The 24,652-nt window shown below is 38.5% G+C and overlaps 1 protein-coding gene across 19 annotated transcripts in view; it reads right to left on the reverse strand.

Moving 5' to 3' along the window:
• Positions 1–24,652, reverse strand: part of PLEKHA6 (pleckstrin homology domain containing A6) — a 1,822,600-nt gene that overhangs the window by 459,057 nt on the left and 1,338,891 nt on the right. For all 19 annotated transcript variants that reach the window (XM_044076969.1, XM_044076965.1, XM_044076964.1 and 16 more), the window contains one exon: positions 3,747–3,851. In XM_044076969.1, the coding sequence (XP_043932904.1) occupies positions 3,747–3,851 (105 nt within the window). The remainder of the gene's footprint in view (positions 1–3,746; positions 3,852–24,652) is intronic.

A 24,652-nucleotide genomic window follows, 5' to 3' on the forward strand; every position in this document is an offset into this window, starting at 1 on the left:
TCTAAAATTCAAGGGTTCTGCTCAGGGTACTTCATTCTCACATTTTCCGTCCTATTCTGCCAAAAAAAACATTAGCAGGGGTATTCTACAAGTGGATTTGGAATGCAGACTCAAGTCATTGCTTAAGCCTCAAAACAGAATAGGAGTTTGTCTGGCCCCTTGCACAGAGGGATAAAGCTCAGACTATACCCCAGAAGACCCACCTTTGATTAATGGTACGAGTGCTGAAGAGACTCTGAGGTGGAGGATGAGAGTGAGAGTTAGAGTGAGCGGCTGACATAGGTTTGCCCTTCCTGGGCAGAGAGAGGCAGTCTAGCTCACTGCAACTGCAGCATTAAGAACCAGGCAAGTTCCATGTTGCAAGCTGTGTGCAGTTTGGTCAGGTGGTTGCATAGACACTGAAGTGAGGGTGCACATCTCGAAGGCAGTCACAGCAGATTCAAAGTCTGCTGGGTGGATGGTTAAGACATACCTACTTCCAGTCAGCAGTATGACAATACATCAGCAACCTCAATTTTCTTACTGGCCCTAGGTGTGTGTTAGGCACAGCCCGGGAGAAACTATGGTGGTCCAGTAAATGAGGAGAAGAGCTGGTGACTGCTGATGGTCAGCTGTGAAGAGAGGGGAAAAAAACAGAACAGGAGCTCCATACAAACCTCCTCAAACAGAACGTGTTGCTTATCACCCTGACTCTCCACATACTGAACATTATAATTCAATACTACATAAGGCAAGTGATTACCAGATGAGCTGAGATGTAATCTCCTGTTATGCTCTGTTCTTTTCAAACAGTTAAACAGATTCTTCTACCTAGCTGGAAGGTTTTCTGGAAAGAGAGAATTTTCAGTTTCTACATGTCACTGTATTCCATTTAAGACACCATTTCAGTAACCACAACTTTTCAGCACTCTGATAAAAGGTCTGTGAGTACAGTCTATCCACCAACAGAAATGTAAACAACTTTGAATTCAGAACAAGAATTCAAGGCCCATCTGCTACAAGTAGCTAAATGTTAATGCTTCAAGGACAGTGTAATGAGACAGATGTCGTAACCTTGGAAACAACATTATCTACTTTATTATCTTCAACATCCCAAAATGGAACAAAAATGGAATTCTGACAAATCTCTCTCCCTATATATAACAGTATATCATTTTCATCTGAATCTTACATTATATTCTCATAGTTAATATTTTTCCTCTGGTGCTTTACTATGTTCTCTGTACCTCTTTCTTCTTCCATTTTTTCTCCAATGTTTCACATTTCAGCTATTTTATTTATGTATTTTTATGTAAACTTTGAGTAAATTACTCAAAGTTATCTGAAGTCATGCCTGTATACTTGCATGTTTTAAAATATTTGTTCCTTTCAACTCAAGTTTCTTATTTCATTGGTATAAATCCTTTGTGGCATTTTAAGGTTTGTATTTCTACCTACAATATATTTTTGTGCGTCCATTGGCTGAACCCGAAGTAGATCATACGGGTCAGTGTTCTAGCCAGATTAACACATCTAATTAGAAAAATAGTTTTATAAATAAATATATCTTCTGGCTCCCCAGTTTTGACTCCAGAGCACTGCTCAGGAGGCCCAGCTTAAGGCTCCATTTAACAAAACTAGACTTAATTTTTCCCCCCATGAACTTCTAAAGTATATACATTTCAAATTCAAATAGCATGTGCTAGTGAGTCATTAGAATGGCCATTATCTTTGTAGATTCTTCTCTTCCAAAAATAAGCCATGGTATAAAAATCATCACTGAATAGTAGCAGCATAAGAAAGTAGAAGGTTGGTCCCTAGGCTCAGAGGTAGATACTAGGCATGCAGTCCAGGAGGCCATTGAAGAGGCTAGCCCAGTTTCCCCATTGTCCCAAAGCACTGTCTAGTTAAGTGTCTTGCACAAGGTCACACAGTAGACAAATGAAGGCTGAGGGGATGAAACCCTGTACCACAGGAAGCGGCTCATTAATAGAGAATTGGCCTTAATCCTCTGTGCTGACTGTCAGACTTCTGACCTTGTATGTTCCATGGCCATACCTTTCAACTTTCCAGGTTTTTGCAAATGTCCAGATTTTTGCCTCATATTTTTGGTCTGTTTCTTATAAAATTTGTGGTTTTTGGGCATATCACTGAGGGCTGAAGTTATTATATAATGACAAACATTTGTGTTTCAGACTTCATATCCTTCAGAGAAATGTATACTGACACAAATCCTGTAATTCTAGAAACTTTCTAAGTTTGTAAGAGCAATATTTAAAATCTGTCCCTACTTTTGGAGCTTTGTCCAGATTACTTGCACTAAGGCTGATATGTATGTCTATGGCACCCTCTCCAAACTACTTACTTTCAAAGAACATAAAAGGAGAGGTTTACATTTTGAAGAGTTGAAGCTGTTAAAATATAAGCTCTTTGTTTTAATTCCCTTAACATAAATCATGCAACGATCTGCATCTGCACTAACTTTGTATAAGTTTAATGAACTTTATTTGTCACTGCATCACATTTTCCCACAGAATATTAAAAAAATACAGGATGACTGAAGCAACTTAATTTTGTGCTAAAGCCTTGTACTCTTCTTTCCTGTAATGCCTATATAAGATCTAACACATTTAGTGCCAGATGTCCTGCAACCCTCCTTCCACCTCAACATACACCATAATGTATATAATGGGTAGTTACTATACTGCATTTTGAACCACTTATGTATCTTGGCTTATGCTTTAAATGACAATATTTTTTTAATTATTATATATATATATATATATATATATATATATATATATATATATATATATATATATATATATATATATATATATATATATATATATATATACATGTATAGATAGATAGATATAGATATAGATACATAGATATATATACATAGATATATACATATATATTTATTTTTTTAACTATTTATAGCGCTTATGACTTGTTTGTAAAACATGCGTCATTATTCATCACTATGCATGCATTTATCTAAAAATGTCAACTTTTGTTATCTTCTGTCAGTTTTACTCTCCCAGGCTAACCATGAAAATGTTCCATTAGGTTCCGTGTGCTAACCCAGTCTAATTACGTAATTCATTAATGAGTAATGCTCTTAATACTTGGATAGGAACAATGAAATCATAAACTGTAGCTTGGCTAGTTTTTTTTTGTTTGTTTTTTTTTGTAGTTTTTACTAATTGGTTTGTCAGACTGTCCATTTTACTTTTTGGTTTAACAATGAAATCATAGCCACAATGTAAAAAAGTCAAATGAGTGCAACCAAAATAGCCGTTCAGAACTGCTAAGAACTTAGCACTCTTCTCTTTCTTATTTTTCTTAGACGTCCATCACCATTTGACTATTTAAAATTATATACGTTCTTCCTTTCCTCCTCCTCTAGACTGCACATGTTCAAAGCACCCCCCCAAAACTTAGATTTCAACCCTGTCATTTCTTATGCTGTTTTAGTTACTTAGACTTGTTTGACACAACAGGGAAAAGTATGTCACAATTTTTGAACTAAGGCAAACCTCTCTTGTATGAATGCATTTTTCTGCTAGCAGTCTTACAGACTGGCACTTGTACACAAGGCACAGTCTATTTAACCTGAAACTCACTAGAGAACAGTTTACTTGCAGAGAGAAAACACATGCAGTTCACCTTTGTCACAGGGCAGTCTGTTATCCTCAGTGTGATATGTAATCCTTTACACAAACAGTGCTGGCCAGGGTATTTCTTTCAAGAAACATTACCTGTTTATACAACCATCCACTCTTCACCGCTGGAGCATTGGGGTTTCTCTTCATGGAGTTTGACCTTTTGCCAAAAGCAATTCCTTTCTTCGAGGACCGTGTAACCTGGAACACATAAAAGATCAACAGAATGAAAAGTATAAACCTTTGCTTTTTTTGTTAAAATCTTGTTTTATCACAGCTTTACCTCTTGCACCAGCCACTTTCTGCAAATTATTGGCCATTTCCTACTGTTTAAGGTGAATCTTAGAAAATTCAGAACTTTAATGGCTTAGGACAAGGTCTTATGATGGAGAACTCCAAATGATCTTTGTACTAGATATGAATCTTTGTCAAAGCCACCCCCACCCCCAAAAAATTGCCTGTATATTACAGTGGGAAGTAGGCCTATCTGCTTGTCTGGTGCTGTTACCTACTTTCTGGCTCTCCTCAACCTGTCTATCCTTCACATACCATGGGCCACCAAGAGATCCCCACATTACTGGCAGAGAGAGAAGGGGAAGTGACAGCGTGGAAGGTCAAAGAGATGAGTGTTTGTGACATCATCTTTGCCTCTAGGGATTTGTCTGAGGTATGGGCTGTTCCTTTTGCATTTCATGTGATACTGCAGGGTGATTTGCGCACAGGTATGGTGAGGGAATCATTCTACCTACACTCCAGTGCATCCATTTGTCCAGCTCATCTAGACATCCACTAATGTGTCTATGCCACTGGTCCCCAGTCTCCATTAGAAATTGGGATGCATGCATCCTCAACCACCCTTCCCACAAGATAAATAAATAGGCATAAAATCAGTCACTTCATTCCCTTCTTCAACTGATTCTTATAGTACCTAGGATGCTAGTTGAACTTAGGTCATCACAGTCAAGGCTTTATCCTTCTGTATAACAGAAGACTGCAGAGACCCAAGAATAAAGTAAAACTGAAATGAACAAAGCTTGATCATATCCTTTAAGTAACTAACTTACAAACAGCAAAATAATTGGTTATTCAGTGCCAGAGTGCAGAAAACAGAACAAGTGAAGAAATTATTGTAATACACTAACAGAAAATTATATGGAGTCATGAATGGTTCAAAGATACACCAGTGCTGTTATTCCAGCACAGACATCTGTAACATTTGCAACAAACAATGCATTTAAAAATGTCCTCATGTTATCAATGAAACATATTGCACATTGTGGTAAAGGTGCTGCTCTAGCTAGAGGCCCAGAGTGTCAGAAGTGGGAGATCCAGCACTGAATGTCCTGGCACTTGATAAAATAATAATTTATTCAGATTTAAAACAGCTAATTCTACATGAGATTTTATAGAGGGCTTTGCCCTATGCAGCTCCTACCACATTGAGGTGGCTGCTGTCACCACATCCCTGACATTTAGATATAGTAACTGAAAGATCACAGTAACTTGAATAGGTAGAATCTCCAAATCACCCTCAACATTGGGCTAAGTATTTATTATTACATTTACAGTTCTACAATTCTAAGCACCACAACTATGGCCCTCACAATTTCAACAAGACCCGTGTCTCTGATCCCATGAGACAGCTTTTAATTGGCTAACGACAACACTGGCTAGCACAATTCCCATATAAAGCTGATGCTGTCACTTGCCATCTTCAGTTTTTTTTTAATGAGAATATTGAATAAAACTGAAAGAATCATATTAATAAGGACAGGCTGTCAGCCTAGCAAAAATAACTACCAAGTATGATGCCTTCTTATCTGGAGTTAAACAACCTCACAGAATTGTTGAAAAATGATATTTTGTAAGGAAACTGGTTGGTGAGTTTAAATGTAACACATAAGGAAAATGGAGACCAATTTTGACATGTAAGGCAGTTGGAGTTACTGCAGAGTCTAATAATTACTGCAACTGTACTACTGCAGCAGCCAACGTAAGTAAAGGTTATAGTAGGCTATGTTGGCTCATTGGTTAGGTGGCTCAGTGGCACAGCAGATAGCATTGCTGCCTCACAGCAAGAGGTTCCCCAGTTTGATTCTTGGCTGGGGTGGGTGCCTTCTGTGTGGAGTCTTCATATCCTCCCAGTGTTTCCATGGATTTCCTATGGGTGCTCTAGTTTCCTCACACATGCCAAACACATGCAGTAGCTGGATTGGACAAACTAAACTGGCCAAAAGTGAGTGTGCTCGTGTGAGTGTGTGGTGTGGAAGAACTAGCATGCCTGGGCTAGCCACCCAGTGATGTAAATCTTGACTCTATATGATTGTCACTGTTGAAGTGACACCCCAACCCTATGTGCAAAACTGGGAAAAAGGGGTTATAGATGGATACAGAGCATTTCCAGTAGCTTACAGTCTGGATAGGCACACAGCATGTAGATGATGACATGATTAAATGTGGAGTTTCCAAATAGTGTTGGTTCATCTTTGAAGGACCTATGCTGAATTTGAAATGTCTAGCTACATCCATTGGAAATAATGATAATTTTAACTGTCAAAGTTCCATGGTAGTTTCCTGTGCTGCATACAAATCTTGCACTTCATTTTATGTTTGTAAGATTAAAAGGAAACTGTCCAAAGAACAAGTGAACACTTGTATACAATTAAGAATAGAAGTGACAATAATGCACATTTAAAACATTCAAAGTCCTGTAAGCATTTAAAAAAGCTTCTTTTTTTGTGTTTTACAGCAGACATAGGGGACTTGAGGAGGACATGTTGAAAACTATTTAGAAATACACAAAATTAAATGACAGTTATACTTTGCTGCTCTCAAGCCAACTGTAAAACAGAATACCTTATAAAAACATAAAATTGTAAAATATTAATAATGTGTTCTTTTTAATGTTTCTACTTTTATTAAGATTGTTTAGTGAGTGGCTATTTAAAAGAGCAATGTTTGAACTTTAACTCAGTTCTGATGAAGTCTGTTGTAAAGAAAGTGCTTAACCGAATATGTTTTAGTAAAAGCAGCATATTGAGTCCATTTTAGTGTATTTCTTATTTTATTTAAAAAATGTCGTTATCTTTAAGCATTTTACAAATGGTAACTACAGTGCTGTATCTTGCATTAATCAGCTAAGACTATATGTTGCCCTCCCCTTCGCAACATATTGGTGAATTGTTCAAATTTCTTGACAGCACTAAAGCTACAAAAGTAATAAAATTTATTCCTGTGAGACAAATACAGTAGAAAATTCAGCAATAAACTTAAATGGTATAATTACAAAACCAAGTTACTGAATGAAAACAAATGATGGGAATAAAGCTTTTAAATCCCCATTGTATTTGCACTAAACTTAACTCCAGCAAAAATAACTTGAAAACAATCAAGAAGCAAATTTTAACTGAGGTAAAACGTTATCAGAATGGGTGAGGGTAATAATGCCTTCTGGAACTACAGCTGTAAAATGAAGGAGAAAGAATACCATCAGTGTTATTGTGTTATAGCAAAATGATGTCACTTTAACAGAACCAACAACTATAAGCAACACACTATCTTATACATTTGGAGCAAATTCAAGGTGCATAGGTGAATCCCATCCATTCTTTTTGCCTATAACACAACCCCATCAGAAATTATATCTGAAATGGCAGTGCTTAGTAAGGTTATAGACAACAGCTCCATGGGAACACATGAGATACCAGGAAATCTAGCTTATGAAATCAAAAATAGCCTTATTTACCTCCCTCTTGCACATTCTTAATGGAGTAAAAAAATCTGGCTGTGGACCTGATCTCTTGCCGGATAATGTAGACTCAATCCAGAAAACCTCTTCCACACATTCCAATTTGTGTAGACTTATCAGTCAAATAAGTATATTGTGTAAACAGATGGACAGAATAATTACAAAACATATTCTGGCAGACATGGGAAGACCACCCTCTCCATGATCTAACCCAATAGTTTATACAAAACCTGGTAAACTTCTTTGAGAGTGTAACCACCACACTAATTGAAAGTCTCCATGTAGTTTGTCTGTACTTAGCTGAAGTGTTCAGCATTACACCCTGAAAGAATAAAAAAAACTTAGGGATCTAAAAGTAAATGAAGTCATAATAACCTGGGTCTATCAGTGGCTACATGGGTCACACACAACAGGTAAGAAATGAAGGACTCATATCTTCACTATCTTCTGTCACGAGTGAAGTCCCTCAATGCTCTTTCCTGAGATCAGTCATTTTTTGGCAGATTTTTTTTTCTCAGACATCAAAACTAACTTCAGTGTCTGGCACATCAAATATGCAGACAACTGCAAACTTCAGCCCATCGCCTCTAACCTATATGACACCACCTTCCTTTAAACTGCTCTTAAAATTGTACACAAATGGTGCAATAGTTCATCTCCATTGTCAAACAAATCCAATATTCTGGCATTTGGCCCAAACACATTACCAGCTGTGCATATTGTCTATTGGCAACAACTATAAGTTGTCAAACTATAGACTAGGACACGTCACATGATACCTATATAGCTACTACTATTTGCAAAGCATAGGAAGTTTCCCCACTTGATTCTCTGTCAGAACAACAGGTGTGCCAGGATAACAACTATCCCCTGTACACAACTCTTATCAACCCAGTTAATGAATGTTCTACCCTGTTCTGTAACTTACTCAAGTGGCACCTGTTACAATTAAAGAAGGTACAAAGACTCCTTACTGAGAGAATTGAAAGGATTCGCAGGCTTGTCTTATAGCTAATGCTACCTTCAGCACTTCACTGTCATCTCCTGTCTCTCTTCTCTGCATCTTATCAGTTTCTTAGACAATACCATTGTGTGACAAAAAGATCATTAAAAATCCACTTTCTACTTGAAACCCTTGGCTTAGAATATGCTGCTGATCTAAAAACTCGTTCTCGAAATGTATAACTTCATATCTCAGTAACTCCCATGCCCATTGAATAAATCTTCCTTCTCAATTAAATACAGCCCAATCAATCCACATCCTCAAGGAGGAATTAGATAACTGCATGGATACCTTTAAATTCCAGTAAAGTATCCCTGATTCCCAAAGAACCTTGAGTGTCTTCACTTTATGACTTATGAACCTGCCAAACTATAACTGATCTCCTTTTTTGTAAAGTGTCATGATACTAAATTTACTCACATTAAATATGAGTTTATTGGTAATGTACAAGACATGTCCTTTTGGAGACCATCTTAGAGAACTTTGTATCTTTTATTGAAGTATTCACACTATCCACTTTGAATCATCAGCATATTTGGTTGCCTGTTAACTTTTTCCAATTTCTATATTTGAAAAGAACAATCCAAAAAACAAGTGGCCTCAGCAAAGCCAAAGCAATGGTGAGACACAGGGGATGGGAAATTTGTCTTTGGTACATGGTTGGCACAATCTATGAAGCGTTGACTGGCTCCTGCAAGCAATATATTTAGCCATTTAAGCAGCCACAAATGTAATGGTCGATGCTTATGTAACAAGACAGTGCTTGCTTCTAAGGAGGGAGGGGCATGATCAGCAGTGTACAAGTGTCGCTGACCAGTCCTTTCAAGTCTGCAAAAACTATTGTAAATCAGTTTTCCAGTTATTGCCTGCAGACTTAGAAAATTCAAGGACTGATTATCAACTCTTACACTGTGCCAATTATAACCTTGTTATCATGTCAGAGGTATTCTTTCCTTTTTTATTTGGTCCTCAACATGGTGAAGGAATAATCATGCTGACTTGCCAAATGTAGTTTTGGTGATAATAAAAAGTTTGAAAACTTCTTGCTGAAACTACCTTCAGTTTACATAACAAAACACTTGTTTAGCAAAGGGGCAAGCACCTCTGCAGCCTTCATATGTGGGGGGACACCTCTATACCCCCCAAACTTATATATAACAACTCAGAGGTTGCATAACAGTGGAGGAAAAGGCAAACCCTACTGCTGGTAGTTAGTTTTGTTGGAAAGTGTTCTCACGTTTTTATACTTGGCAAAACTATCAGACAATTTTATATGTTCCCATGAAGGAAGGCTGTGTTAGACTAGAACTTCAGTTTTAAATTTTTCTTAGGACAGCAATTGTGTGTACAGTAATATAAGGGATTTTGTTTCTGTGGCACTCAAACAACTTCCACGCTTACAGTGATGTTTGCATGTAAGTTTTCTGGAAGCTCATTTGTCACCCACTGTGGCTCAATGACTTTCATTTTTTAATAACATTACATTCAGTTTTTCCCTTCCAGTAGATTTCTGATGTAACTAAAAACTTCCTTTTTACCACTTTCAGCCTCTGAAACCAAACTAAGTTCATAGTTAGATATGAAGATTTGCTGAGTAAATAGTTTTTGTACTTCAAACTGTTTTAGCATTTTAACTACAGGATGCAATGAAACTTTCTGGTACGTCTAAAATGCAGGCAGATTTTTCAGACAAGAATTTTGAAAGAAGAACAAAATATATGTGGTTCATAACAATAACATAAATAATCCAGAATTTTGGAACTCAGGCAAGATTCTGGATTTATACATCATATTACCCATGCAAAAGATATTTTCCACTAATCTGTGTAGGTCTCCTTTGAAAGGCCCTCTACCATCTTTCAATATGTTAATCACCTCAGAAGAAAATAAGTTTCTGTCACTAATTAAATACAAACCCTCAAACCATACAGGACCACAGTCTTGAAGTCTGGATAAAGATCCAATCCCTGCTGTTTAAACAAATATGTGTTGAAAAGCAGGGAAAGGAGTGCAGGATACTGTAATGTGGGAAAGCAAATCTGTCTTGGACATGTTAAAGATGCTGGAATTAAATCTGGCAGGTCCTGATGGGTTTTATAGGTTCACAGAACAATACTAGGCTATTGGCCCAGAGACCCTTATAAGCCTAGCCAAGAATTTCACCCATGTTCCCACAAAGTCAGTACCTTTTTTAAGCAATATCTTTTCAATTAGTGGAAAATTAGAAGAGCCACAGTAATATGGAAATGTTCAAATTCCATGCCATTATGAAAGAATGCTAAAACAGAACATCAGCAGCTATCCACTGTCCTATACAACAAGATGCCCTAAATGTCAAATTTTGCACAATGAAGAAACTTGAAGGAATAATTTATTTTTTTCCTAGGCTAGTATAATACATTTACCAAGAATTTCCACCAACACGTGTAACTGACACAGAAGTTATAATGCCTATGATGTACAATTGCCTGATCTCAATCACTTTAAGCCCAATTCTCCTCACTGACCATTAAGACCTTCCCTTCCAAATCATCCAATGGATCGATTCATTCTGTGGGGCAAGAGTCAAGGAAACTGGGAGCAGGAACCATCATCCACATGTTGGGAAACATATTTCTCTATCAAGCTCTGTAATTCCCTGCCCACAGAATCCACAGGGTCTATGTATAGTGGGCCTGCATGAAGTATATTACTGTGTCAGTAGCAAATTGACCCAGTCATCCCTCCCTGCATTGTATACAGTACCCTCCCAATCTCCGCCAGGTATCCAACCATGGACAGCATGCTCAGGTACATGCTCCCCACTTCTTCCCCATTAAGAATGGTGAGAAGACTTAGCCTCTTCATTCTTGTCCTTCCTGACACCATCTCCAATAGATACCCGAGCAAACAGTCAAACTTGAGTTGCCAGGTTCCCATTCAGAGCTGTATTCCTCAAATAAAATGGAGGCGGCACCTGGCCTCATACATTTAATGCTTCCCTACATAGTGGGTACAGCACAATTCCCTCCTTATTTCCTGACATTACAGTTGTATTGTGTTGTCTCTGCTGATCTGTAGAGTTTTTAGGGACTGAATGCCTCAGACAAACTTGGTGTTCCAGCCCTGCATATTAATATGTAGTATTTGTTGTTCAGCACAGCAGATGCTTTGAAAACTTAATACATGTAGAGAGGCATAACACACACAATTTTGAAGTGTTTACTACTAGTACTAAACATGCAGCCTTATAATTTTATCATCACAATACAAGCTTATGGGAACCTTGCAATGCCACAACCAATTTCAATTTAGAGAAATTACATGTGGACTAATATTTCAGACTATCTTTGGAAGCAGAAAAAAACTTGCCTGTGCCAAATGTAAAATTTACCTGAGAAAACAGAATCCTTAGGATGGGTATTGGCTGGACTTTCCTGAGGCTGACAAGTCATATCTAGGTGGCAGAACCATTTTTTAGCCACTCATAGGTTCTATACTAATTAGTGGGATGAGGACCAGCTGGCAAAATATGTATAAGTGACAACCTAATTCAGGTGACACAGGTCCAGGAATAATATCTGCTGACTTCCCTTTTGTTGGCTTAATGAAAAACCAAGAAAGAAAACACTTTGTTGTTCAAGTAAAGTAATTCTAATTCTAGCCTTATATGTATCAACAGCCTCACTTTTTTTAGTTCAACTGAAATCTACAATGGTGCTGGGTGTTAATTCTGATAGAAGGGGCTAAGATGCTGAAACCCACCTCTTTCACTGAATGTGGCCTATAAAGACCCCAGCTGTAGAGTCATTGTATGTCAAATGGATCGATGTCATGTGCCCAGGGATTCGCTTTCCCTCAATACCATTTCCATAGTGCACTAAGGGAATGCAGCTACACCTCTGGGTAAGCACAGTACATTATAATCAGTGCTTCAATCCGAAAAGTTCCTCAGCTTTCTGCTTTACCATCAGTAACAGAATGCCAGAGTACTACTTGAGTAAGATTAATAAAATCTGGACAGCATCTTAACACTAGCCAATATCACAGACTACATTTGATGGATACATGGAAGCTAGTCTAGAATGTGGGCTAATAGCAAGACCCCTTACGAATAAAGACTGCAAGAGGGCAGCATTAATGCAGCCCTCCCTTACGTGATCTACTATTACCCCAAGCAATACGTGGATCACAGTGATGTCAAGCTAGGGATGCAGCTCTTCTAATAGTTAAACAAGAGGTTGGGTAAGTATTTATAACATTAAAAATACATTCACTGACACTGACACTGGAGTTTTACATATAGTTAGCACTGCACAGGACAACAACACTAACACACTCACAATCTGTCTGTTACACAGTATATGCAGAGAATTTGTGATGTGCACCAGAAGTCAAATGCACTGCTGAGACAATGGCCAGCCTGTCGTGTGCATCACTGGTGTCCTAATGTTTCCTCAGTCATGTATTTGTCCACTAACCATATGTAATTCTCAAAAAAGTGCAGTGAAACAATCCCTTTCATCTGAATCTGAGAAGCATGGGTTGCACTGTTCCACAATGGAATGATTTTCCTTGTTGCCTTAGGGGATACTGTTTGAGTGCTTATAGATGCTTTGCTATGACTCTCCCACCCCTCTCACCCACACTTCCTCCCCAGCATACGGTATTCCACTGAGCTGAGTTTTGTTTATGCTTTTCATAAACGCTTTTATAACAGACAGTGCTGCATCACAGCTTACTATACATGGGTGATCTTGTCCTTATTACAACCTGCATGTGCTTGATCCATTAGCTCTAACCTGACAAAGAAATAGGAACAACCAGCAGAGAGACTTATACTCAAAACCATCACTTTGCCCTAGAGCAAAATTCCTTGAAACTCATTTCTAGAACCCTAACTGACTGACACCATTATTACATCTCTTTACACTACACTGTGTGTGCAGATGAAGTGCACAAAGCCCACTGCACCATGTTCAGTAAGAGCTCATTCCCCCATCATTAAGTATTACACTGCCATAGCAGGGAGTGACTTCATTCTGCTCAACATTCTAGTTTTTGTTTACATACAAATGCAAAGGCAGCTCTTCAGTGTTTGCACTGCTTACATCATCAGAATCTGCTGTTGGCTCTGGGCCAGCAGAGAACAGACCAAGAGATGAGTGATAGCAAAGCCACTGACATCAAACTAAAGCTTATAAACACAGTTCTGCATGCCACAAGGTTAGGGGTTACCAGCACTAAGTCTGTGAACCTATATCTAAAAGAATAAACCCCTTTCAGAAACAGTGGTGCACTCGGGACTGTTGTCTGATCAGTTATTTTGTTCTTTTAGAAGATAGCATTTGAGCATAACATGCCTGCTAAACTGGTAAAACTACAAAGTTAAGCTTTGTTTATCAATGAAGGCATTGTTATGAACACTGCATCAGGCTCTCTTCTGAGCTGCTTCGGAGGAGTTGTTTTCTATGTAAGCCAGCTGCGGGCAAGGAACAAAACATGAAGAAATACAATAAATAATTACTTTTTTCATCATTAAAATGATTTTAAGTATGTGTTTCAGTTTCATGGAACTGCTAATGAAGCTTATTAAGCCTGAAGTTCTTGCATTTGAAGCTCGCTATAAAACTTGTCACAATAATCTTACATAAGAACCTCAGTATTACAGAGATCTTGAGCATTTTTGAATGCAAGACTGGAGTTCCAAGTACTACATAAAGGATTATGATAAGGTACCTGAGCATAATGAACTTGTTTGAGACACATATATCAAAAAATTCACTGGGAACCTCAGGAAGCAAGTTATTTCACTTTTAAACAACTTTAATAATATTACACATTCAATAGTCACATGGGTACAAATACAATTATAAAAGAGAAAAATAACCATTGTTTTCCCCCGTACACATTATGCAGATATGATTTTTGTGTCATTCAATTCAACATTACATAGATTGCTCAAGTAACTCATGTCTTCCATGAAACATCACTACTCCTTAACATTGCTCAGTATATATATTGCCCCATAGATTCCGTTTATTTCCACATAATTTACACTTTCCCTTTTCTGGATATCCCACCTCTAGTTCTTTAATCCCCTTCACAACACTCAGCAATTCTTTTCAGGTTTTGCTTTTGCTTTTCATTTCCTAGTAACTGCTTTTTCGGTAGCCGGCAGTATTAAACTTGGTAGGCCCCCTTACTGCCCTCTAGGCAATTCATTTTCTATATCCCACCTCAGAAGAATAGAATTATTTCCTTAGTTAAAATAATTTGCTCCTCCAACATTTCTGACAAGTACCCTGTAGGGAATTTGTAAAATGTATCAACTCGTTACATTCCCCAAAACATGTTCCCAGGTACATCTCTCTTTCCATTCATACTTCCAGAAATTGCTGTCTATCTATGATAAAATTCTTTGAAGTCTACTTGAGGCAGAAAAGTACATGTGCAAACACTTCCACGCAAAAACTCTAAACCTTCAGATGTTGTTGCATATTTGGGAGCCATACAAATACCCCCTATTGTTTCTGTGTATATTGCTTTTCTGTTGTAATTTCCCATTCTTTTCTAGTCACTTTTTGATTCTTATAGTTATCTTTTATTATTTTATATTCCCTACTATCCATCCCTTTTTTACTGCAGCTTCTGTTCTATACAAATGTAAACTTAACCACAGCTGGTCCTTCTTTTAACACTTCCCTATCCCTTTCTCTATTCTCCAACCTGCACCGCTCAGCCTCATCCTAATCTATGTCATTTCCATCCCTAGTTATTTACTTCTATTACATTGGTTTCCTTGCTAATTTTTACCAATAAATTCCAGCTAACTCATGCCTATTTAAGGTCCCCCTACTTACAGGTAACCCTATTAGTAAAATCGCTTTTCCATTCCCATGTTGGTTTAGTTCTCAAATTTTTTCTGCTACTTTGTATATATAATATTATGTATGGTTGTTACTGTTCTTCTTAAGTGCCTGCATCCAAAACCATACTCTTGTTGTTTCATGAATTCCCGCCACCAGGTTTCAACATTTGTTTCCACTTTGTAGTCTTCTGCTTGTGCTACATACGTGAGCCTTAAGTGTGCAACTCTAATGCATCCTTTCAAATCTGACAAAAAGAGAATTACTAGCAAAATCTAGCTGTTTGCATTTTGAACCCTGCCTGGGCCCTTAGACTTGTAGTTTTGTTCAAAGCTGTGCCCGAACTGTGAACCACTGTCAGATTTGAACCTCATGTAGTCATTCTTTACAGCATTTTTTTTCCACATACAGTGCTACTAGTAAAGTTCTGCATAGCCTGGTGCCTTAGACTGTGGCAGAATTGCAATAGTAAGAGTACTGTATATTCTGCTACAGGAATGGTACTTCAGTGCTTTTACAGTTGTTTATGTTCCAGTTTTGCTGCTAGAGTCTTATATTCCATTTATCATTTACTTAAAGTTGCATTCCAGTGCCTTTCTGCTTCCCTGTTCTTTGTCTCTGCCTTACCCCGCAAGCCATTGAGCTACAGCAGCCAGTGCCCTAGGAGTAGAGCTCCAATATTGGCTTTATTTGACTATATTTCTCTCTAGCTAGCCTGCTTGTTACAGCTTGAATTTTTTCCAACCTTCCCTTTACCTGTTGTAGTTTTAAAAGTCTGTGTCTCTGGCCTCTGTCTCTTATGGTAATCTGAATTCCACAGTTTCTCCCCTCTTTCTTTGTTATTGTCTGTTGTGAAAGCTATTTAAGTACCTATCCCACTTTTCCCACCAATTGTTTTTCACATATCCATAATACAGACTGCCCACCCAGCAAACCAGGACTGTTCTTGAGTAAACCACTTTTACTACAAATTATCTCCTGCTCATTTTCCCAGAGCTCTCAAATGGTTAGGGTCCTCACCACAGCCTGAGAGGGTCCTAAATTAAGCTTGCTCCATCCCTTATAGAGAAGAGATTTATGTTATTTTACACTTCAGTTAACTGTTTTACAGTGATTTTGCTTTATTTGTCGATCTTGCACTTTAAATCATTTTAAAGGTCCCTAATTCTTGAAATCACCTTGTCCAGGTAGTTTAAGTTATTTTGTGGCAGCATTATACTCTCAAGCAATCTTTTTTGTGTTTTTACGTTAACAGGACTGGAATATTCCATCTAGTGGCAGTAGCTGTTGGCCTGCTCTATCTGAGCTCGGAGACATATAAAAATCTGTAAGTGTATTTGTTTTATTGGTCAGAGGACTTGGAAGCCAGTTTCCTGTGCTTAAGTGCCTGCATAAGTTTGGAGCATTTGTGTGCCGCTGCCCATTGCGCAGCTATTGTTAGTAGTGCCCCGTATCGAATGACACAGACATCTAGAAAAGAAATGTTCCTGATAAAACTACCTCTGAAACTGTATCAGTATCTCAGTGAGTAGATGGCAACTAAGTTGTACATTAGGTAACAGAGAGCAGCTAGTTTGCATGTTGAGGAGCACTGTCCCTTAAATTTGGTATTATATAGCTTAGTGTAGTCCTTAGTCCCAAACGCCCCCTTAGTCAGCCCACTGTTAACCACTCATGTTCAAATGGTCAGTTGCCTATCAGAGGCTAGGATCCACTAAGTTAAGTTTGTACTCAAGTCACTGCACCACAGGTGCCAGTATAATTCAATCATAGTCCATGTAGGTGTAAATGACCCAAGATGTACCTCCATAAGCTATATGAACAGAGGGATTATGGAGCTGTCAGACTGTGTCACAGGCTGGTGTGTGCCTGGCAATGAGCAGCATTCTACCTTCATCAAGGATAATGTCGCAAAATGAACATAAGATGATTGACTTTAATAACTGGCTTAGCTTCTAGTGTCATTCCAGGTGGGTTTCAATATTTGTCCGTTTGGGAGAACATGGCTAACAAACCACCCTGTCATGCCAAAGGTGGTCTGCACCTGTCCCTGGTAGGCCTTTAAAATATTGGCAAAAACATTGTCCTTCCCCACAAAGCCTTTTTCAGGAAACACCAAACTGACAAACTTTCCAACATAGCAAAATCTACCCAAGGAAATCTAGAGGTGTTACTGCTCAATACCAGGAGTCTGAACATAGGTTCATGGGTCAATACTAGACTAACTGCCCTTGTGGACCATTTTAAGTCTAGCCAATTTTCCCATTTGAGAATCAAATCTTGCACCTTGTGTTTGTAAAGCAAACACCTTAACCAACCCTCAACAAGAAGATCCACTTCCTCCAAGTTCTCCACACCGTGGAGAATGTGGACATCTGTGCAGTTACCAAGACATGGTTGAAAGCCATAGAGTACCTCTGCAGTGCAAGGCTTCAGCGCCTTCCACACATTTAGATCAGCAACTGCAGAGACAGGGACTAAAGGTCCATGTGTTTTGAAGTACGTCAATAACAACCATACCTCTAGTTTCTTAAACATGATGACGCACTGGAGCTCCTTCATATCAAGATTACCACAAAGTCCCATAACACATCCTAGCAAGCTATAGGTCACTCCCTCTATGTCCCATGAAACCCATAGCTCATACTGAGACCTAGTGGAGACACTCATCATTCAAACAAATACCATACTCATGGAGACTTTAATTATCCCTCTATAAACTGGGAATCATACATGACCAAAATTTGCAGGCACAGAGATTCCTAGATGTTGTAAACACAAACACCCTGGACCAGTTAATGAATACACCTACTAGAGGTACAAACATATTGGATCTGGTACTCACAAATATAGGAGATGTGCCACCCCCCAAACGTTGCATCCCCTCTATGGTAAGGTCAGAGTATAAGGCAGTCTCCTTTGAAATAAAAATCACTTCTGTAACCCCAGCAAATTCTATAAGTTAGTTACAAGGCAAATTACCTTTTTTAAGTGATAACCTGTCAACATTTCAAGCCCACCCAAACCCAGATAACACATTAGCCTATGCAGAATTGAAGCACATTACAACCATGTCAACGACAGCATAGAAGCTGCTGTGCCAACCAGAAGTAAGCCCAAAGTTAACACACAAAACAAACCACCCTGTTGGAATCGAAAATTAAGGAAAAAAAGTAACAGCTAAACGTAGGAAGAGTAACACCCAAAAAAAACTCTCTCATCAAATGAATATGAGGACTAATTAATTCCAACAGAGCAAATTTTAGGTAAAGACAGTGTCCCAGGCCAAAGACAACCATAAGACCTTCTTAAGCTATGTTCAGAGCCTCAAAGGCAGCACACAACAGTAGGCTGAGCTGTTGATAATTGGAACCACGTTCATAGAACTGGAAGATGCAGCAAATATTCTGGCTGACAAATTCAACTCCAACTTTACCTCCCTCTCATCTCCAGCCTCCCCCCAGGAACAGGTCTTAAATGTGCTCTCCAAGACCAAGAATTGCAGCTTCAGCGCAACCCAGTAATACCACAGGATGTATCCTAAACAGCCTGAAATATGACTACCAGGGTCACTGGTGTTACTATTCACAGTCTATGTATATGCATCATGCCACACAAATGGAAGATTGCAATGGTCATCTATCTGCACAAGAGTGGATCATCAATGGATCCCTGGAACTATAGACCCACTAGTCTAATTAGTTTCAAATGCAAAACCATGGAAATGATTAATGACATAGGAAACCATAAGAAACTGGACCCAACAAAGTTTGGTTTTATGAAAGGCAGGCCATACCTACTAAACCTGTGGATTTCTTTGAGAAAGTCAACAAGGCAATCGATGAGGGCAAAACAGGGCATACTTCTGACCTTTACATAGCTAAGGCATTTGATACAATGCCTTATTTGGGCATTGTAAACAAACTCATGGAATTAGACAAATTGCTGTGCAACTCACTGGATAACTACTTGGCTCACAGATGGGACCCAGGAAGTTAGGATTGGAGAGACCACCTCCACAAAGAGGCTGGTCACCAGCATAATCCCTCAGGACTTTGTGCTAGGTCCACTCCTCTTTGGATCTATTTTTCTGAAGTCAAGACCAATGTCAAGGGCCTCTGGCTTACAAAGTTTGCAGATGACTGCAAGCTAGGACAATCACAGAAACCCTCCAATATACTAACACCTTACAGGAAGGTCTAGTAGAGAAAATGACAGGGCTTAAAACTCAATACCAAGAAATGCATGATAGTATGTTTTGAGAAGTCAGCCATCTAGGGAAACTACCTCACCAATAAAACACCTCTAGAAGTACACAGAGTAGACAGGGATTAGGGGATCATGTAAACAGTAACCTGGCTTTCAACCAACATGTGTCTAAGGTTGTAGGGAAAACCATTCTATGTCATTCAACTTATAAGAAAGGGCATGGTATCTATTTCCAGGGAAGTCATTGTGCCACTGTGCTCACCCATCATCAGAACCATCATTGAGTAGCCAGGATTTTCAGATTTGTACTCACAGCATCCGGTCTGCTGCCCCCCCACCAAGCCACATCTACATCAACACGTTGATCTCTGCCAACAACCCTTACAAACTGCTGTCCAAGCCACATCCCTTCACGTTGCTGCTCTCATCCACCCCTGGCAAATATACACCAAGATTCTAATCATTTATATAATGAAACAACAGAACAAAACAAAAATGTATGTTTAAGTTCAAGTGTAGACTCCCATTTACATTAAGGATGACATTACCACAATGGTACTGTACTCTAATGACCACTCATGAGGATATTTTAATCTAGCAATATCAAACAGAAGAGGCTCACCACGACCATGTAATAAAAACAATTATTTAATACTGCAGTAAAAGTAAGCACTTTCACGTTTCAAAAACGTTTCTTCAGACTTTAACAACTGCCATTCACATTCATATGTTTAAATCTTCTTCTTCTTTCGGCTTTTCCAGGTTAGCGGTCGCCACAGCGGATCACCTGCCCGCTCATGATTGGCAGTAGAGATTTACAGTGTCGGGTTGCCAGCCCGGCGCCCAACCTTCCACAGAAGGCACACACATTCACGCACTCACACCTAGGGCCAAATTAGAGTGTCCAATCCACCTACAGCATGTCTTTAGGATGTGGGAGGAAACCGGAGCACCTGGAGGAAACCCACACGACCACAGGGGGGGACATGCAGACTCCGCACAGAAGGTACCCCAGCACATTCATATGTTTAAATAGCATTGCAAAATCACATCAGCCAATCAATACTGTTGCATCATTAATTGATGTTAAAATGTTAAAGATATATCGATAATAACAACATATTAATATATAAAAAACAATGAAACATGTCAAACTGTCCCTATTCAAAAATACTTTTCTAAATAATATTCATAAAATATAAAGTATAGATATAAAGATATAAAAATATATATATAGAAAAATATGGTATATATATATATATATATATATATATATATATATATATATATATATATATATATATATAAAATCTGCCTACAACTACATTTACAAACAGCCTATGTAGAGAAATTTCATTCACAAACTATTGTTATTGCTTTTCAATGTGAATATGGCTGGGCTGATAGAAATGGTTTGAGTGTAACCCTATCATTTAAGCCATGCCCTTTGTGACTCTGTAACCTTATTATCCTCTTATTCTCCCTCTCTTCAATGTAGTTCTTTATGTTCCCTAGCCTATTAGTTTTCTTTATTAATTCAAGTACACTGAATTTGAACTTATGTGACGTACTCATTTGCAATACATGTCTGGCCAATGCATTTGTCTCATTTTCTTTATTTATTGCATAGACATGTTCCCTAACACGTTCCCTAAGGCTCCTATTGCTTTTTCACACGTAGAAACATGAACATGTTTGGCAAACAGCCACATACACTACATCTCTAGATCTACAATTGGCGTAAAAGTTCATGTTATATCTATGCATAGTATCAGGATGTATAAAATTATTACTGCCAGACATAAAAGTACAATGAATGCATGTTCTACAGGGAAACGTACCTTCCCTGGTGGATCTAACTGGTTCTCTAAAGTTATTCTCATAACATAACAATCTTTTCAGTGACTTGGTATTCTTATATGCAAGACTGGGTCTGGTCCCCACTATCTGGGTTATCCTCTCATCAGTGGTTAAAATGCTCCAGTTCTTGTTTATTACTTCTCTAATTTTCAAATTCTGATTAGAATAAGGGATCATTAATCTCTTAAAATTTAGACTGCGGTGGTGGTGGTGCTGCGGTAGCATTGTCACCTCACAGTTAGACGTTGCCCGTTCGATTCTCAGTTAGAACGTCTTCTGTGTGGCGACATGCGTGAACGGGCATTCCTTCTTTGAAAGTTGTGCGTTAGGCCCGGCAAGCCAGCACGTAAAACTCTACTGCCAATCATTAGCAGACCGGAGTTCCGCTGTGGCGACCCCTAACCGAGAAAAGCCGAAAGACACAAATAATCTCTTAAAATTTAGAGACTGAACTTTGTTATCTACTTCTCCATTTTCTCTTCTGTTTCGCTTATGCAAATAAGGCTTTCCCTTACATTTCCTTACTGAATCATCAACTTGAAAGACCGCTTCTACCTCATGTTTACTATAACCTCTTGATAGTAAATTCTGAGCTAATATCTGTTGCTTAGAATCAAATGTCATGTCATCAGTAGTAAGGCGTGACATTCTAAGGCTCTGGCCTGTTATGATATTAGAATAGATATGTTGGGGGTGCATACTGATGCGGTGCAAAATACTGTTCTGCCAGCATGGCTTCCTATGTACTTCTGAAAGAATAGCCCCATCTCTTTTTAAGATCTGAACATCTAAAAATTCTATCTTGCTATCTGAACTCTTGTATTCAAAACTCAAAAAATCAGTGGTGCCATTGATATAACTGATGAAATCAATTCGCTCAATCTCTGTACCTGCCCATGCAAAAAACACATTGTCTACAAAGCGCTTATAGAACTTGATGTGCTTACTGTATAACTCATTTGCCATGACATAAGTACTTTCCCAATATGCCAACACTAAGTTGGCATATGAGTTGGCACATGGGGTACCCATGGCAACACCCTTGTTCTGTAAATAATATGTGTCCTCATATAGAAACACATTGTTGTTCAATATAAAGTCCAATAGCGCTAACATTTTCATGATAGAATTTCTAGGCACTTCTTTCTCAATTAAAATAGCCTCAAAAACTCCATGCCGATGTTGTTAGGGATAGAAGTGAATAGCGAAACAACATCTAAAGTAACTAACAAATCATTATTAGTAGCAACAACTGAAGATGTTAGATAATCTCCATAACATTCTAAGAATTCCTTAGTATCCCTCAGTATACAGTTGGTGTTATTCACAATCGGTCTTAATTGCTTTTCAACAAATATAGAGGCTGGTTCCAACAGCCAGCCTCTACCAGAAACTATGGGTCTCTACATTTTAATCTACCACTGCACAGCCCCCAGACAGCTAGCACACAAGTGCTCACATGTTGCAATGTGAGAAGTTACGGTGTTGCTTCAAAATAGTCTCTTTAGCACATCAAGATAGCCTGTAACAAAGAGGACCATTCACATCACACACTCATACCATAAAACTATACCAGGCAAAGACAAACACCAGCATTTTACCGTAGTACTCCCAAGTATGAGTGAACATTACAGTGCTGCACCAGGCAACTAACCATCAAATAACATATGCAAAACAAACACCAAACTCCCACAGGTATACAGTTTGTCCAATAAACCATGACAACTATAATTACCAGTGACAGAAAACTACTCAATGTGATTTAAAAATACTGAATGCAGGGCAACGGCCTGAGAAAATTGTTTATTTTGGTTCACGTGGTTTACGTGCAGATATAAATATCTAGTGAACAGTCATTTCCAGTTAACCATGAATGACAAATTTGTTCATTTTATCTATCTTTATCTTATCTTGTTGGCCAGTTTAGTCCTCCTAGGACAGTAGCATCTTTTTCAGTAAAGACCTGAGATAGTATTCCTACTAACTAAAGAAAATTTGACCAGGGCACTGGGGAACATCCACAACTTTTACTTAAACAGATTCTGCCCACACTTCCTTGACACAAATTCTCTAACCAGCTGCACTAACTGTACTGCTTAGAATAACATTTCCAATAAGAGAAAAGAAGGGAATCTTCACTAACAATTACTTAATCATCAAGGGACTACTCTCTTTTGAAAGTTTGGTCAGTGATTTCACCCCTCCTCAACTTTAGTTCCACCAAACTCTCCATCACCACACCCACACTCTCCCAAGCTCTTTACATTGTTCTAATTCAAAACTGTTTCTACTACTGGCATTGAAGACATAACCACGAATATTACCAATGACAAACCACCAGGGTGTTATGACCTGCATCTGTGGTTCATAAAGATCTGTGCAGAACAATTTCCTTCACTCTACTTCTGCCACAGTAAGTTCCCTAAAATATAGAAAGGTGCCATTACTTAACAGATTCAAAAATCAGCCCTCAGACATACTCAGATTTCACATCCATTTCAATACTCCCAACACTTAGTACAGTACTAGTAAAATTAGCCCATGATTAACCGCCTAAACATTTTGCTGACCAAGTACTCGTCCCCAACCAATTTGGATTCCTGGCCAAAATGAGCACAGCAAGAGCTATCCAGACAATAACTGGTGACATCCTAATGGGGAGAGACAAATAAGTCACAGCAGTAATGTGTTTAAACCTAGTCAAAGCAGTCAACACGGTAGGCCATCCACTCCTTCGCAATGCCCTTCTAGCACATGGTATTAACACATGAGCTTCCCAGTTGTTCCTCATCTTTATTTCCCACCACAATTTCAGGAATAAAATAAGCTCTTCCGCCTCGACCAAAGCTCCCTACTTAAAGGAGTCCATCAGAGCTTCATTCTATTACCCCTGAATTTCTTCATTTATAGCAACAGACTCCCATCAGACCTCTAGTATCTCCACATTTTTTTCTGTGCCAACAAATTTGTCATCTACAGATTTCATCCAGTCCATCACAGCAAAAAACATAAAACTTCAACAGGGCTTCCTTTCTCTTTCTGAATAGCTATAGTCAAGAAAAATGCTACTAACCCAAATACTGCATAATACATGTTGCTTAGGACCCCCAAGGAACTCATATCATCAGTTTCGGTTTTCATTATTCTTGAAAAAAGCATCATTTCCTTGAAATCTCCACCTTATTCAAATATGTGGGACTCTGGTAGAACTAAGTCTAAAGTTACAACTCACATTCACAAAGCCAAAGCAAAAATGTATGATCTTACATGTTATAACTCCATCATGTAGAAAAGCCATAGGGAAAGGCATTCTCAATTGCCCAGCTTGAATATG

The sequence above is a fragment of the Protopterus annectens genome, chromosome 7.part0 (assembly GCF_019279795.1).
Source record: "Protopterus annectens isolate FY-2018-M chromosome 7.part0, PAN1.0, whole genome shotgun sequence".
In the NCBI taxonomy this organism is placed as follows: Eukaryota; Metazoa; Chordata; order Ceratodontiformes; family Protopteridae; genus Protopterus; species Protopterus annectens.